The sequence below is a fragment of the Silurus aristotelis genome (assembly GCF_946808225.1).
Source record: "Silurus aristotelis genome assembly, chromosome: 27".
NCBI lineage: Eukaryota > Metazoa > Chordata > Actinopteri > Siluriformes > Siluridae > Silurus > Silurus aristotelis.
This window is the reverse complement of record NC_139600.1, coordinates 4903080-4921450: the sequence shown is the minus strand read 5'-3', so window position 1 is coordinate 4921450 and position 18371 is coordinate 4903080. Positions and strand designations below refer to the sequence as shown.

The 18371-nt window shown below is 36.6% G+C and overlaps 1 protein-coding gene across 1 annotated transcript in view; it reads left to right on the top strand.

Annotated features, from left to right (window-relative positions):
* The window catches only part of lmbrd1 (LMBR1 domain containing 1), a 48598-nt gene that overhangs the window by 19202 nt on the left and 11025 nt on the right, over window positions 1–18371 (top strand). Inside the window, exons 5-13 of the mRNA XM_083532399.1 lie at window positions 10–77; window positions 1884–1972; window positions 7086–7159; window positions 9696–9821; window positions 9975–10127; window positions 13418–13482; window positions 13815–13917; window positions 15387–15491; window positions 16157–16306. Coding sequence (XP_083388525.1) covers window positions 10–77; window positions 1884–1972; window positions 7086–7159; window positions 9696–9821; window positions 9975–10127; window positions 13418–13482; window positions 13815–13917; window positions 15387–15491; window positions 16157–16306 — 933 coding nt within the window. The remainder of the gene's footprint in view (window positions 1–9; window positions 78–1883; window positions 1973–7085; window positions 7160–9695; window positions 9822–9974; window positions 10128–13417; window positions 13483–13814; window positions 13918–15386; window positions 15492–16156; window positions 16307–18371) is intronic.

Sequence of the window (18371 nt, the reverse complement as noted above, 5' to 3'; positions counted from 1 at the left end):
TCATTACAGCAAGCAAAAAATGCATTGAAGTACACGGTTGCATTTGTCATAATCTGTGCTGCGCTTCTCTTGATTGGGTAAGTTCATGTCTCACAAGGTCTACCAGCTTAACAGCTTTTATTAGTAGATCGCCATCTATTTGGTCGCCATCTATTATCTTTAATAAAAGTAAAAGATGGCTGGAAATCGTCTGATAGCTAGAAACTATTATACAGCAGTTGATGTGCATTAATTAAAAGCTGGTCTTTTTCATATCTTTGCTTTATTGATGTACATTGAGTATAAAATGAAAGCTACACACTATACAGAATCATAAACCGGTCATCAATGAAGCAGTTCTGACTAGATGTCGACCAATTAATTGGCTCTTTCAATCAATCGGTACAGATAAGTTAATTGGCTGTCGGCTATTGGCAAAAATGCATACCGATGGTTTTTCCGGGTTGCGCTATGCAGTATCAGAGCAGCCTCTTGAGGCGAATCACTGACACCACATGCTGTTCATCAAGTGTCTTTTTTATTTATTTTTTTTATTTTAAATGTACTGTTATTGTTTATTTGAAGTGTTGCATTCAAACTGAATCAAAAAGTATGTCTTTTATTTTCCTAAATATTTATTAATATAATTATTATATTTGGTTTTATTTTATTTGGCACATTTTCATGAAGAAAGTTCTGTCCTAATTGTTTATTTTTGTAATACTATTTCAGTACTATTTTACATTGAGTTATTTATTTATTTATTTTAAATAGATAAATTTGTTGATTAATCTGTTATCGGCAAGTACGGTCCAACTTCGCTATTGGCATTGGTAAAATCGGTTGAGCTCTAATTCTGACTAACCTCAAGTAAAGATCAGCAGTTTCTTTAGGAATACTTTGATATTTTAGCTGAGTTGGATACAGAAGAGCTTGCAAATCATTTATGGGATCTCATTTTGGAAAGGTATTAATTTAGGAGAGGGTGCAGCAGAAAAAAACAAAACATTGGATGTATCATGAAACATAACAAATGCTTGAAAGAATCTTCAACAAGCAGAGAAAATGCATCACCGTTTTCAGAACAGAATAACCAACAGAGGATATGAACACTTTTCTTTGACATGTCTTAGAAAGGGGTATAAGGGGGATTAGGGCTAGATAATTCCATTTCTCATGGAAACAATTCCAATGCATCTTAAAATTTGGGCATAATTTAAATTTGGTACAGTTTATCATACTGGTGTCACCCAAAGCGAAGCATCATGGAGGCAGCATCATGTTATTAGGCTGCTTTGCTTCAAATGGTGCCAGGGCTCTAAGCAAGATGGAAAGAATAATAGATAGGACCAAATGTCTGTTTAGGCACAAAAATTGGAAGCGTCTGTTAGCCGGTTGAGAAAAAAAAATTGATCACTTTCCAGCATGATTTCCAGACAGTGGCTTCAGAAGATGAATAGGTTTTGGAATGGCACAGTCAAAGCCCAAATCTGAATTATTTTGAAACATTTTGAACATCCAGTGGTCAGTTTGAGAGAATTGAACTCAAAGCACCAAATTTTAACTGCTCTAATACAAGATACACAAATTTGTTTGGACAAAAACATGAACATGATGAAGAAGACGTGTGGCTTTGCATTTTTACACAACGTACAGCTGTTATCACTGAGGGTGTACTTACTTTTGTTGCCAGTTATTTAGATAATAATGGCTGTATGTTGAGTTATTGAGGACAGTAAATCTGTACTGATATAAAAGCTGCACATTGACTACTCTAAAATTTCATTAATAATGTATTTTAGCTATTACCAAATACTTTATCAAGGTGTGTATTGGTTAGTTGCAATTTAAATGCCAGAGTTACTGATGACTGACTGAATTGTTGTTGATCTTGTCCATCACAGGGCCTTTGCACCACTGTTGCCTCCACCCAGTCAGAATTCTACCCAATGGGACAAACTACAGTACCTGTTCAAGGAGTTGGGCAGCAGCAGTAAGCACCATTTTATCTATATAAATGACGTTAAGAGTGAAGATTTTATATACATGAGAAAATAATGTTTAGTCTCATGCACTATGCTTAGAGAATCCAGGGATCTTAGTTGCACGGTCTCGTGGACCTACAGCAGCTCTACTCACATAAGTTTTTCTTGTTGGGGTCTGAGTGAAAAAAACAAGTGCTACATCGATAAAAGGAATGGCAGAGGTGACGCATCGGTTTGGCAGCTGTGACATTTAAGCTTAATCAATGTCAGCAAGTCCCTTTGTGTTGCCTGGACCCTCTGTCAGTGAGCGGAGAAAGCTGCCCCAGCTGTTGATGTTAGAGTTAGCAGTCCTCTCAGGGAAATACTGCTGCCTTTATCCAGCTGTATTTTGTCCTGCTGCAAATGACTTTTAGTTATAAGTGCAGATGAGTGTCCGAACAATCCTTTTAAGACAATCAGTATGTGGGAAATACTATTGAAATGCATAAATGCACAACCTTAATATGTCATGTATTACAGCACCTGCAAAAGAACACTGAGCCTCTGGTCTATTTGCTGTGTCACTACACTGTACGGCTGTTTTCTTCTCATTATCACACTCTTATACTGTATATGGATTTGTTTTGTCACAAGTACCTCTTGTATGCACTCCTATAAGGTAGAGGGCTTGAGATCATATCATAGGAACAAACTGAGAATTGTCTCCACGTAGTTATACTGCTGAAGCTTAAAATCTGCACTCAATTTCTCATACTGTCTGTATTTTGCTTTCTCTTGAGACCCATCCACAAGATGCCAGCCTTCCAGCAACACCAATTCTCTTTATTTTGATCTACAATCATTAATATAGGGACGTTTTTATGCACAGTCTTTGTCATGTACAGTACAATTCTTTTTCCCATAATATACACAAAAAAGCAAGTTCTTGTACACGTCCTGTTGCTATTTACAGGCTTCTGAATTTCCTTTGACTGAGACCGACCTGTTGATGCTTATACACACGAGGCGAAGTGGTTCAGTTAAGGGCTTACTAATAAACATTTCCAACTGGCATCTGGCACCTTGGCACAGACGGGCCCCAGGGACAGCAGTTGCCTTAAAACGCTTTATCTGTGTCTCAGTAGGCTTGTGTGATGTGACTTTTTCCTACTCGTGGCTCTCCATTTTAATTTGCAACAAAAGATTTAATTGTCGAGAATGCATTTCTGACAGGAGGAGAAGGTATAACAATATTGCCAGCTGTGTAATGGGTCAAAATGTTTGTCATCAGCATTAATCGCAAAGAAAATTACATTTTATGTGATCCTGCAGTAAAGTGCAAAAAAACGTAGAAACTTCATAAATGTACATTTTGATTAGTCTTTTTTACAAGCAGGTTGCCTTTTTACTGTTCCCTTGTTATTTGAAATGTTTGAAAACACCTCGGTTGCATTTATAATACAACCCCTACCCCAGTTGACACTGTGTAAAAGAAGTAAAACAAATTGCAAACCTCATAAACCCTTGTTTTATTCACAAAAGAACTAAAACATATTGTTTAAACTGAGGAAATGTACCATTTTAAGATGTCTTTTTGATTGCCTGCAGTCTAGACCTTTAACATTTTGAAAACATTTGGTGCATCATGAAACGTAAAAGACAACAAAGGACACCCAGAACTGCGTAGCAGCTACAATCCTATATCAGACACATATGGGACAACATTCCTCTCACACAGAGGTGGGAAGTAACGGAGTACAAATACTTCGTTACTGTACTTAAGTAGATTTTTCTGGTATCAGTTTTTTACTCCACTATTTATTTTTCAGACAACTTTTTACTTTTACTCATTACATTTTTACACAGATATCTGTACTTTTTACTTCTTACATTTTTAAAACCGGCTCGTTACTTTAGTTTTAATCCATTGATTTGGTGAAATATATATTTTTTATTTTCACTGCGCGCCGATTTTAGCCGAACAACCGATTTCCTGTTACTGCGCGTCTTTTTCAATCCGCTGGTGTATAAAGTCCTGACTCTCACTCTTTATGAAGATAAGAATCAGCAGGCAGAAGGCAGTAAGAAGTTTGGGGTTAATGTGGATGAGACAGAGGGAGTCAGTGATGAGAACATGACTGAGAACAGACACATTCATGATCATCATCATCTTTTCTCTGCTTGTGTTCTATATGTGGATCTTCAGCCTGGATACATTCATTAGGTAACAATGATTTTTAATTAGTTTTGTATTAAAAAAAAAAAATTAAAAAAAAAAAAAAAAATATATATATATATATATATATATATATATATATATATATATATAATTTTAATTTAGCCAAATATATATATATATATATATATATATATATATATATATATATATATATATATATATATATATATATATATATATATATAATTTTAATTTAGCCAAATATATATATATATATATATATATATATATATATATATATATATATATATATATATATTTGGCTAAATTAAAATTATTGTAAACGGCACTAGATGTTATTAACACGCTATCAATTCAGTGCGCATTTCTGTTTTTACCATTTTTATAAAAAGTATAAATTAATAAATAAATAAATAAATAAATATAAAAGAGGCGAAATTAAAACCTCCAGCAAAACATACACTTATTCATGACGTGCCTTCTTTAATTAGATATACAATAAATAAATAAACTCCACCGAAAAATATTTTAAATCAGTAAACTTTTGTTCTATTTTTGCACAAAGTCTCAAATCAAAAACCAAATCCTCCATGTTTTACACAATTAAACCTCTGGGTGGCGTTTTGTGGGTTTTTCCCTCATAATGGCTACACGAACATAAATTACTGTCTTTATTGATCGTACAGATAAAAACAATACATCATTCAAATCTGTAAAATGTCTATGATTTTATATATATGTAAAAGCTTCTTGACTTGAAGAGGTGCACTTGCTCCGGTATCACCTCATTAACTGTCCGTGTGGAAACATTGCAAAGGCTCTTAACGTCCACACGTCTCTGCACTGTTATAGCCTTTATATTTAATCACTGTACATATGCTTACATATATATCACATGCTGTACATATGCTACATATTTATCTGCACGATTTGCACGATTGCTACATTTTGCACTTCTGGTAGATGCAAAACTGCATTTCGCTGCTGTGTACCTGTACTATGCAATATCAATGGTCTGTCTGTCTGTCTGTCTGTCTGTCTGTCTGTCTGTCTGTCTGTCTGTCTGTCTGTCTGAATATTATGTGAGATCCAGTTAACAGCTAAAATGGGTAGAAGTAATAACTACTTTTTACTTAAGTACATGTCAGAGCCAAGACTTCTTTACTTTCACTTAAGTAAAAAGGTATAATCAGTACTTCAACTTTAACCCGAGTATTTTAAAACATGAGTATCTGTACTTCTACTTAAGTAATGGATGTGTGTACTTTTGCCACCTCTGCTCTCACAAAACTTCAGCAACGGGTCTCCTCAGTTCCATGATGTATACGGACAGAAGATGATGCTACACAGTGGTAAACATGGACACACCCTGTCCTAACATTTTTTAAACCTGTTGCAGCCATCAGATTCCAATTAACTTTATTTTTTCCCCTTAAAATTGTATATATTCTCAGTTTTAATATTTTTTTTTATTCTGAATAGAAAATGAATTTATGAGATTTGCAAATTACTGCATTCTGTTTTATTTAAATTTTGCACAGTGTCCCAACTTTTTTGGAATAGATCTAGTTTTCTGATGGTAAATATACACTGTACTTGAATAACAGAGTGTGAAAAATACCAAAGATGGTTGTCACAAGCAGAGATTAATCAATACTTGCGGAATATTCCTGCAATTTCTTCTATATTTCACTTGTTCTCCTAACAGTTAAAGATGTTTTCGTCTTGTGCTTTAAGATATTTTCGAAGTTTGTCCTGTTTTAGGTAATGCCACTGTGGTGCTGCATTTTCTCTATTTGTTGATGGCTTTAACTGCTGTTAATGTTCTGGAACTTCTGGTATGCCCTTCTTCTATCTGGAACCTTTCAATAAGTGAGATACCATGCACCCTGTGTTAAGCTTTGTCATCGACAATGGTTTCAGAGATCAGAAAAAAAAGATGAAAATCCTACAGATCCTATTTGTGGTTAATCAGAATTGTTTTATTTAATGGCATATGTACAAGTTTTGAACATGAGATTGAATATGGCTGGTTCATGCTGAACAAAGAAACATCCCTGTTACTGAAAGGGTTTACACAACTTTTTATTTTCTTTTTTTAATGGGTAGTATCTGACAATTTATCACAAATATATCCTTTGTATGTGTGATGTGATGTATGTGTACACCTTCTAGAGGACCTCGACTGCAGAGCGGCTGTGTATATAATATACTTAGAGTAAACAATGGTTGTGTTAGTGGCAGCATGAAGGCCTTAAAGAAATGATCAAATGTTTATATTACCCAAGTACTGTTCTGAGGAGCTTACAGATTTCAACCCTGGTGAACCTCCTTCACTGACAGACAATATAATGTCCAAAATCTACAGCAGGAGCAGAATGTATATGAACTCATCTTGGCATGAACTGCTATCGATTTGACACTGTATTATTTATTGTTTTGCCAAATTTATACGTGGCACAATTTCTTTACCGGAGAAGATAAGAAAACACCAAGCTAAGATGATTTCATGTAAATGTTAATCATAGGCTGTAAGAAAATTGATGATCGCTCTGATGGTTCTGAATTTTTCTTTTGTATGCGGTTGCTATGGAGACAGCGTTTGATGATGAAATGAACGCCCCAACCTCTTCAAAATAAACAATTCTACCTTTCAATGAATTATAAACATCTTATCGTGACTGCAAAGACATCAACAGAAGTTTTTAATTACTTTAGTGCCCATCACTTCTGGTTATTGTTCTACATCCTGCTTATGGTATATGATATTCTAGATGCCTCTCAGACATGTTCTCTCAGTAATCTGTGAATGCATGTGTTTGGAGACTCGAGACTCTGAACAACTGGAACACGATTGGGAGTTGAACCTAACAAAGCCTACATGTTTGTTAATGTATTTCTCTTTCTTTCTTCCTCTCTCTCACTGTCTATCTCCCAAACAGATGGTGTGGTGGCACTGTCTTTCTCCATCAGCTCCCTGACATTGATCGGTATGCTGGCAGTGATCACATATACAGTAAGTGCACCTTTAAAACTGCTAAATTAAAGAATTTGGGTATGAAACATCTCCAAGGTGTCTCCTGCTTGAGGACTCAGAAGAATAGGCAAAAACTGCTGTGTACATCATCTCTCTCTCAAGAACATATGTGGCAATATCATTAAAATACTTAAAAGGTTTTTAAGATGACAGCGAGCGAATGATCATCTTTATGGGGCTCACTGTCACTGCCTTTTCTCTCGCTGTCCTATTCCTGTGACAGATGAGTTCTCACACTGCATGATGTGTTATTAAATGTGATCAGCTTAATGGAATCTTAAGTAATGGGCTCTGTATGGAGTTTTAAACTTGTCCTGGTCTGGTTCATTTATCATCTCATGTTGCACCAATGTGGCCGCTTGCCTGTGATTCAAGCATCTGGCTTGAATGGAAACTCAAACAAAATTGTTGTAGCTGAAAGCAAATGCAAGAGCTTTTAATATATTTATACATGTAGAGCTGAGACCTTCTGAGTGAAATTTCTAGCTGCATTACTGCTCCTGACATGTGCAGCAGACGATTCATTACCTTTGGCAAATTTGATTTATTTTTTAAAATGTATTTAGAATACTTGATCCGGGTCCCCTGGTGGTCTAGTGGTTAAGATGCAGCGCTCCCACGGCTGCGACCCGGGTTCGATTCCCGGTCAGGGAACCATCCCCAGCCACTCTTAGTGCCGGTCCCAAGCCCGGATAAATTGGGGAGGGTTGCGTTAGGAAGGGCATCCAGCGTAAAACATGTGCCAAATCAAACGTGCGGAGGATCCGCTGTGGCGACCCCTAACGGGAGAAGCCGAAAAGAAAGTTTTTATTTAGAATACTTGATCCACAGAGAAGTTATTTCTTCGCATATCTCAACAAAGTAGGAAACTGGGGTGTAGTAGCAGGATGTTGTGTGTCCTATTCGCTGGTCTTAAGAGGCTTATAATAGGCAGGAGATAAAGACATAAAGGGGTGTGTGTGTTCGTGTGTTCTCATGTCTAGTATTATTGATTTTCAGTGCAGGAATTTTGAAGTTTGCTCCCTATTTTAATTTAAGTTCATAAAACTAATATGCTGGCTTCTTGCAGACCCCTAACCCAAGCCTCTTCTGTACAGACAGTCAGTTCCATCTTCATTTGTGGAGGTTGAAGTGCTTATTGATGCTCACTAGGGTGTTAAATAACATCTGATTTATGGCCTTTATATCTCTGCACCAGTCGACTCTTTCATTTAGATTGTCTGCCTTTCATTTCGTTAGGTCAGTTTTACCTTATTTTTCTTTTCCATTTCTTTATTCAGGCTCTGAAAAGTGCACCTCCAGATAGATTGATGTCACACGGGCCAGATTTGAGCTGTGAATTGCTTTTCAGAGGTCGAGTTAGAATCTGTATTTAAAATGGTTCTGCACTTATACACATGAACTTAAACCCCGTAATCAATTTGTGTCGGGTTTTTTTTTGTTATGGTCTCCTTCACTCTCTCATTTCCTATAGTTCTGCTAAAATACTTTATACTACATAAAGCTCTCTGTTATTAAAAAGAAAAAACACTGTGGTTAGAAAATATTTAGTTTGCCGATACTGAATAGATTCTCAAAAACGCAATATCGATATTTAAAAAAAAGAAACCATACAAGATTCATGGCAGTTGACCTAAAACAGTGACAGGAAGTAATCACATTAAGGCACACCATGTTAGCATTAATATCCACCCGTTTTCTGGGGGTGCTGCTGTAAAATAAACGGTTAGGGGTAGAACTTCTGCAGGAAGTAGTTGCAGCGTTGACTGACATGGAATGGACGTGTTTTGCTTATGTGTGGTTTGTTTTCTCTGGAACATGTGCTGTTCGTGGTTGTAACCAGACGAAGCGTAATTTGTGACAGTGCTATACACACAAATAGAGCACACTGCACTTGAAGTGTATTACATGCCTGTTTTGTCCTGCAATCTCTACCTTTATAGAAGAAATAATACTTTTTCTTCCTCTTTATTTTCTTACCTCCCTATGATTGTAGCTTTTAGATGTAAAACACTGGTTAGCGTTTAGATCATGCTTCTACTACTAGCCTAATACTAATCATATAATACAGTAATCATCATCAATCCCACTTCATATTGGGTGTCTAACGAATATGTGCATATGTTCAAAAAAATAAATAAATTAAAAACAAATACCATGTTGTACAATGATACTAATCTTGTTCAAGTATTGCACAATATTAGATTTAGCTAACGTGTGCATTATGATGTCGGCTCTTAATGACAGCTATAATAAAAAAATATCTCAATATATTGCTTTGCTTATATTATCGCAACATATCGTATCGCAACCCCTGTATTGTGATCCGTATCGTATTGTCAGATTCTTGCCAATAAACAGATCTACACTATGGGTTCCTCCATGGCCAGAGATATTAGTGTCCATGTTGTAGCTTTGTCTTGGCTGAAGAGAAGCTGGAGGGGGTTGTGCAGGCTTCCCATCATGCCCAAAGCTAGTGTGTAATTGCTTTAATAACTTTCTCTCTCTCGACTAGGCGTACGGCATGTCTGTGCTCCCGCTGAACCTGATCAAAGGCACTCGCAGTGTCCTTTATGAGCGCCTGGAGAACACTGAGGACATCGGGGAGGTCGAGGACCAGATTGAAAAGCTGAAAGCTAAGGTGTGTTAATAGCTCAATGTTGGTGTCTATAGATAGAAGGGAAAAGTGTCAAACTCAACCTCTTGTATCGGATTCAGTCAGCGTACGTTGCGTTACGATGAAAAACCGTTTGTGATTCAAGGAGCAGATTTTAACTTCTCTGTCTGTGCGCAGTGTGCGGAGGGAAGGCCACTCTCTTTGAGGGACCGGAGGAACCTGCAGGAGCTGGAGGCTAAGCTTCTGATGCTGCACCGCCGGGGGCATCACCTTGAGAATGCTGAAAGGAATTGCTGTGCTAAAATGAGCAGGGCGTTTTATCCCTTAAAGGTTTGCAGCAGTCATTTCTGTTTTTCCGTTAACTGGAACTTTTCCTCTGCTCATGTAATGTGTTGTATAGTGTTGAATGCAATGGATTATGATTGCACTATTTGCCTTTTAAAGCATTAAATGACGATTTCTTTATTGCACATTCGTCCCTGTAAATAGAACTACCCAGTCCTCTGATTTTTACAGTGAGGGAAACATTTTTTTTTTTTTATACATCTCAATACAATTCACCTGAAATTTTGATCAGACATTGGTATTAACTGAAGAAATCTATACAGATAAAGAAATCCTAATATTGCAATTCATAAAAAGTTGCATTTAATTATGTGGAATGACGCAGGAAACAATTTTTAAACATGTTAACTAACATTTTATTTAATACTTGGTGGAAAAGCGTTTGTTTGTAAAAAAAAAAAAAAAAAAAAGACATTTCCTGGGGATCTTGATACAGTCCCTCGGGTCTCTTGTGTTTTAGTCTGTTGATTGACTTCAACATTTTGTTCCCCTCTGGAGCCGATTTAAAGTCGTACACTGCAGTATATTTTGGATTGTTGATTGGAAAGTCCACCCTAAGTAACGGAGAGTGTGTTAGAGAAGTGAAGAAAAGAGTGCAGGCAGGGTGGAGTGGGTGGAGAAGAGTGATAGCAGGAGTGATCTGTGATAGAAGAGTATCTGTAAGAGTGAAAGGGAAAGTTTATAGGACTGTGGTGGGACCTGAGATGTTGTATGTTTTAGAGACAGTGGCATTGAGTAAAAGACAGAAGGTAGAGCTGGAGGTAGCAGAGCTGAAGATGTTACGGTTTTCATTGGGATTGACGAGCATTGGCAGGATTAGAAACTAGTTTATTAGAGGGACGGCGCATGTAGTACGTTTTGGGGACAAAGTGAGAGAAGCCCAATTGAGATGGTTTAAGTAAAAGACAGGAGGTGAGCTGGAGGTAGCAGAGCTGAAGATGTTGAGGTTTTTGTTGGGAGTGACGACGATGGACAGATTTAGAAATGAGTTTATTAGAAGGACAGCGCATGTAGGACTTTTTGGGTGATTGAGGTGAGATTGAGATGGTTTGGACATGTGCAGAGGAGGGACATGGGGTATATCAGTAGGAGAATGCTGAGGATGGCGCCACCAGGAAGTAGGAGAAGAGGAAGACCAAGGAGGCGGTTTATGGATGTGTGTGAGGGAAGACATGCAGGTAGTTGGGTTGAAAGAGGCAGATGTAGAGGACAGGGGGGTATGGAGACGGATGAGCCGCTTGTGGCGCCCCCTAATGGGAGAAGCCGAAAGAAGAAGAAGAATGGAAAGTCCACCCGGGGGTTCTGAGGTGAACATGCTTGGAGATTGTGGCACTGGAGTGCATTGCCTACTGTTTTCTCTGTGACTTCTGTACTTGCTTCCTCTGTTCTTATGTATGGCAACCTTCTTGTTGCGATGGTCTGCTGTACTTGGTATAATTAGTGTTGTTACTACATAATCAAAAAGCTCACTGCCTCCGGTCCTCTTCTGAATTTAGTAGAAGTTACTCAAAATAAAATTTAAAGGAAAAGTGTTTTTCACCAAAGCACAAAAGTTGCTGATGATAAAAAATAAAAAACATCGGTATTAAAACGGTCCCTAAAACAGGCAACTACGTGATTCTGCGGCAAGCTGCTGTTCCTTTTTCTACTCTATGCTCAGCCCCATAATAATGCTGCACTTCAGGTTTTAGAATGCGTGCCTTCCAGCCTGAAAACTCAGAATGTCCATGACTGATACGAGCAGGTGAGAAGCGACCCTAATGCACATCTTATGTTTATGCTCTGCCTCTAAGGTCTATACTGGGTGGACTCTGAATCCAGGCTTGATCTACTGCAGAAGCTCAGTCATGATAGTACCTTTGAATTCAAAGATATTTACGCTTTAAAATTGTGCAATGGGAGTAAAAGGCATCATGTTTTCCACGCAACGGTCCATGGTGTACATTAACGAGGAAGAAAAATGAACTTTATGATTAATGATTAATGATTTTAGCAAATGGCTGCAATATAACAACAAGTGAAAAATTTAAGGGGGTCTGAATACTTTCCGTACCCACTGTGTGTGTGTGCGTGTGCGCGCGTGTGTGTGTGTGTGTGTGTGTGTGTGTGTGTGTGTGTGTATGTATGTATATATATATATATATATATATATATATATATATATATATATATATATATATATATATATACAGTACAGACCAAAAGTTTGGACACACATTAAAAAAGTTCAAAGAGTTCATTCAAAGAGTTTTCTTTATTTTCATGACTAGGAAAATTGTAGATTCACACTGAAGGCATCAAAACTATGAAGTAACACATGTGGAATTATATATGGAATTATATACATAACAAAAAAGTGTGAAACAACTGAAAAATGTCAAAATTGTAGGTTCTTCAAAGTAGCCACCTTTTGCTTTGATTACTGCTTTGCACACTCTTGGCATTCTCTTGATGAGCTTCAAGAGGTAGTCACCTGAAATGGTCTTCCAACAGTCTTGAAGGAGTTCCCCGAGAGATGCTTGGCACTTGTTGGCCCTTTTGCCTTCACTCTGCGGTCCAGCTCACCCCTAAACCATCTCGATTGGGTTCAGGTCCGGTGACTGTGGAGGCCAGGTCATCTGGCGCAGCACCCCATCACTCTCCTTCTTGGTCAAATAGCCCTTGATGCCTTCAGTGTGACTCTACAATTTTCATAGTCATGAAAATAATGTGTGTGTCCAAACTTTTGGTCTGTACTGTGTGTATATATATATATATATATATATATATATATATATACTGTATAGTTTATTTAATATGTTACTGTAAATTCCCGTGAATTATAAGATAATCTGTAACTTGCTGTTAGTAAAGAACCCGGGAATTTTCAATAGCCGCGAGTTCCGAACCGTGAATTATCGGGGGTTGACTGTACATAAAACAAACAGAGAAAATATGTACTAGTTCAAATGTTTAAGGCAAAGTTAGGACTTCACTTGCTGTTTGACGATGGGCAGTGATTTACCTGTTTGGACATCTAGGGGACATTCACTCCACCACCCCAGAGCCAGAACAGTAAAAAGTCTTTCTAATGGTACTTTCCTGTTTGTTTTGTGTGTCTGAAGGCCATTTAAAATCAGGATTTATCTGCATGTTCCTTTAAAAATTAAAACCTGAGCAGATCCAGTGTGGCCTGGCTGTGTGTCTGAGCGTTAACTAAGGACTTCGCCTGTAAATGAAAATATTGTCTGTCACTTAGATTCTGTCTCAGCGTATTTTCTTGTCTCTGCCATCAGGTTTTGTTTGGCGTTTTATTCATCGGAGTGGCGCTTCTCTTCTTCGTATCCCTCTTCATTTCTAAGTAAGCACTTTAATCTTGATATTAAGCTCCGCCTCAAGCTCCGCCTCCTTTACCCTAAAATACTCATTAATATTTATCAGGTTTTCAAAATAAAAAGACATTTCAGTTAAGGTTTATAACAGTGGTGCATATTTCTTTCTGAACGATTTACCTGTAAGATCTTTCTATGAATATGAAACCGGAAAAGTTTTTTTTTAGATGGAAACACATTGAAACAATGACCCGCAGTAATCATGTATTCTCAAATGGAGTTTGGTGAAGTCTTAACACAATTATCTTTAAGTAATGGCAATAGTAAATAAAACTGAAATGTTTTGTGCTTGTTATTACAGTCTGGACAAAGCCCTGCATTCATCTGGGATGAGCACCGGCTTGATTCTGTTCGGAACAAACCTTACAAACCCCTTAAATGAGCTGCTGCTGCTAATGCAACCGGTGAGGGGCTGCTTGATGGGTTAAATTGCCCACTATACATACATTACTGACAGTGAATCATTAGAAACGCAAAATAGCGAATCCTGGGTCAGCGAAACTGCTCGACCTTTAATCTTATAGACAGAATGTTTGCCGCTGTTGTTTTGTTGTTGCGTTGAATGGAACATTAGTTTGGAATCATTGACTTTTGTATAGAATATAAGTGAGGATTCACTCTTGTCTGCACTGCCAACTTAATAAACATTGCCACAATGATTAGTTCACATATAAATAAACAATTTTATTAAATAATTGAATACTCTATTCACATATAAGCGATAGATGTCAACATGAATTTCAATAATAATGTATATCCAAATATCTAAATGTGTAAAGGTTGCAATCAAAATGGTATCAAATATATAAAACCATGAAATAATATGCGTTGTTGCATTGCAATGCATTGTTATTTTCTTCATTTCTAGTTAGATATTCTATTACTTTTTACATTTTTTATTATAATTATAATTACTTGTCACTATTTGTATTACAGATTTAGTTTATAGAGACATTAGGTCTTAATCTAATGAATAATCTAAGATTTTATTACACTATTTTGCAAGGGATCCATGTTCTCTAAACCACCCCATGTTAAGATTGATGGCATAGACCTCGTATTGATAACAATCTTGTTAGTGGCAGTGCATTTACTGTTTACCAGTTAAATTACTATATACAGACAATACAAACAATACGAAGAAAAAATAAATATAGATGGCCCCTAAGTTACGATGGTTCTCCATACTTGTATTTCAGTCTTATGATGACTATAGGGATACGACAAAATTGTAAAAATATGTACAATTTTATATTTGAAGTGGTAGGCAAACGTAAAAAAAAAGTTACTTAAAAAAAATGTTTTGTACAGTTGCATCCAAAATGAATAAGAAAAAAAAAAAAACAGCATCAGTGATTCACTTCTGGAAGCCGATCTCGTACTCTGTAATGCAACCCGGAAAAACTATTGGAATGGATTTCTGCCAACAGTTCCAGCTGTCAATCTTCAAATTTTATATCTATTTACCTATCAACTTGGATATTACCAGTAAATTTAGTTACCATAACACCTATTTATACCTTAATCCATCATTGATTTGTGAATTGAATTTTTGTATTCATTTAATTTTAATAATCAAATTGGCTGTGGAATGAATGTGTATTTCTCCAGTTTGTATGGTTTTATTAGAAGCTGCTTTCTGTAGTAAATGTTTTTATATATTTATCACTACTGACAATGAATAGACATTTCTGAACTGTATTTAAGTGGTATTTAGTATCGTAGTCATTGCTCATTTTATGAATTCTGGAGCTCTTTGCATTACAGATGAGGGAGAATTGCACCCAAACAAATGCTGTTTATTTGTATTGTATGGTTTAGTGTGTGGCATTAGAACATATCTGAGACAGAGCATTTCTTTCGTCTTTTTCAGGTTTTTCCTCTTGACTACGTGTTGATCACTGTTATCACCATGTACTTTGTGTTCACCTCCATGGCAGGCATTCGTGAAATGGGCATATGGTTTTTCTGGATAAGGGTAAAGTTTTTCAATTTGTTTCATATTCCCATTTTAGTTAAACATGACTAATTATAGCTGTATGTCTTTTCAATTTTTATAGTCACTTCATCAAACCTGTTTGAAAGTTCTTTGTCGTAAAATACCAGGACATGCTCGAGATTACGATGTCCTGCTTTTTAATGTCTGTTTTTGAAACAAGGCTCTTTCATTGCAAAAGTTCAAGTATCCAGTTGGTATTTCAGTAACATATTTAATGTACATAAAAAGTGCATCAAACATGCTTTTGATAAAACATGCATTTAAAACATTTTTAACGTACCTTACAAACGCTGTCTAATTTGCATTGTTTACAAAACATGTTATAATTTTAAAGTAGCTTCTAATCTGAAAGTAAGTTTAGAAAACCAGAACAGAAATTAATGTTTTAAAGGACTATTAACAGGTATTGTTTTGGTGTTTGCTTGTGGAATAAAATTTTTTTTTTTTTTTTTTTTTTTTTTTTTTTTTTTTTTTTTTTTATAATCATCCACAAGTATAAGGATTCATTACGGAGCTTAGAGTTGCTGAGTCACAGAAAAGAAAAACGCAATAGGAGTTAAAAATTACATCAGGTCTTTAAATGTGTGTGTGTGTGTGTGTGTGTGTGTGTGTGTGTGTGTTTGTGGGCACGCATGGGTGGGCAGTTGTACAAGATAAGACCACAAAGAACCCGTCCACAGGCCCTGCTCTTCCTCTGCATGATCCTGCTCCTGATTGTGCTTCACACCAGCTACATGATCTACAGCCTCGCCCCTCAGTATGTCATGTATGGCAGTCAGAAGTACCTCTGGCAGGTGAGAATACAAGAATGTTTGTTTGTATATGTGTTACAATGCATATCGAATATTCACTTATGATTGAATCAACTTTATAACTTTTCTGTAAAAGTGAATGAATTATAGCTTTAACCATTCAAGTGAACAAGACCTTTGTCCATAATCTGCAAACCCCAAACCCTGTTTGCTTTATTTTCTGACTGGCAGAATCAGAATTAGTACACTTTCTAAGCAGTTGATTACAGTACAATTCAAGGAAAATTAAATATTCCACATTTAAAATGAAATACATATTTTATATTAAGGATAGATGCTGTGCAATAAACGTCCAATCTTATTAAAATACACCAGGGTGGGTCGTGTACCTGGGCCTTCAGTGAGGACGTACCCGACTTAATCCACCTCTTAATAACACCACTATCACGTCACAATTATAGAAACCATCAATACCATACAAAAATGCAATAAAACAACACGTAGCATTACAGAGAGAGAGACATTTCACATATGGAGGTGAAAACCATTTTACTAAAGCAAGAAACCCAGTTAAGACTCCAAACCTCTACACTACACTACACTACATTTACATTTGCGGCATTTAGCAGACGCCCTTATCCAGAGCGACGTACAAAAGTACACTACAACCACAACTGTGCACCTACATCATCTGGACAGTTCAGAATCAATATTTGTCTAATAACATGACTAAAACATTAAATAAAATCCAACCTACTGATCAGAGATGCAGACTAATAACGTGCAGCGCCCCTCAGAGGCTGTAATCCAGTGGTACCACTCGTATTCACTGGTCTGGAAGTGGAGAACAAACTCTTTCCCGGGCCGAGACACGCTAGCTAGCTTCGGGGTTGGACGACCTCCTCACCATGTCTAGCTTTTCTGGAAAATGTATTTTTAAGAATGTCCAATTCCAAATCAATTTCACTTCCTCAGTAGACATAAAAAAAAGTCTATCAAAAAGTCTGACATTCTATCTTACCAACCAATCAGAGGACAGATTTCTTAAGGAGACTATGGTTAAAAAGTCCAGCAGTCCAGACTTTGAAGGCCCTGGGCAGATTAGATTGACATGGCAGCACATAGAGTCTGAAATCTGATCAACTCTAACATCCACATACACGTACTGGAAGCAGTGCATCCAAGAGAAACGCTACAAAATAAAGAGAATAAACTGTTGGGAATAAATTCATACAATTTCATGGAACATATATTAGAATTTATGTTGTAAATGTAGTTCAGTGATTCTGATGGTGTTTAGGTCACAGAGAAGGCTGACCGCCCACCACTTATATATACTGTACCAAATGTATGGCAGCATTGCACAGATCGGAGAAAATGTCAGACTACTAGGGCTGCAGCTATCGATTATTTTAGTCATCGAGTATTCTACCGATTATTCCACAGATTAATCGATTACTCGGATAAGAAGGACTTTTTCTTCAGTAAAGAGCAACATTTAACATTACTGATAAAATCTGTACATTTTTATTGCTGAAAATTGCATACAAGAATATCTGTGAAAACCAAACCCATTTAGTGCATTCAATTGCCATATTACATCAAAATGCAAATACAAACATGTAAATAAATAAAAATATTAAAATACATTTTAAAGTTTTAGTTTAAAATGATCCCAAACTTTGGAGACTTTCTGCCGTTTTCATTGGTCTTAATCTTCTCCTCGCCCCTCACTGTTTTCTCCCTGTTTCTTTCCTGTGTTCCTGTGTGATCGCAGAGCGATCCAGAGATTAGCAGGTGGTGCATCAGTAATAAGGGTCTGTGGGGAAACACAATGTGTGTAGTTAAATTGAGTAAACAAAGCAATATAATAATTCTTTTTGTATTCGATTTACTCGAGGAATCGTTTCAGCCCAACAGGCTATGACCTCTTGCTTAGTCCATTATTTTCTTATGGTTATTTTTTATTTTGCTCTGAAAATCTATATGAATATTTTATCCTGAACTTTGCACTCAGGCTTATTAGTCGTTTAGCACCAAACCCTGACAACTATGTTGAGGTGTGTAAATAGTTATGCTCGGCGATGTATAATAAAACAATAATTTT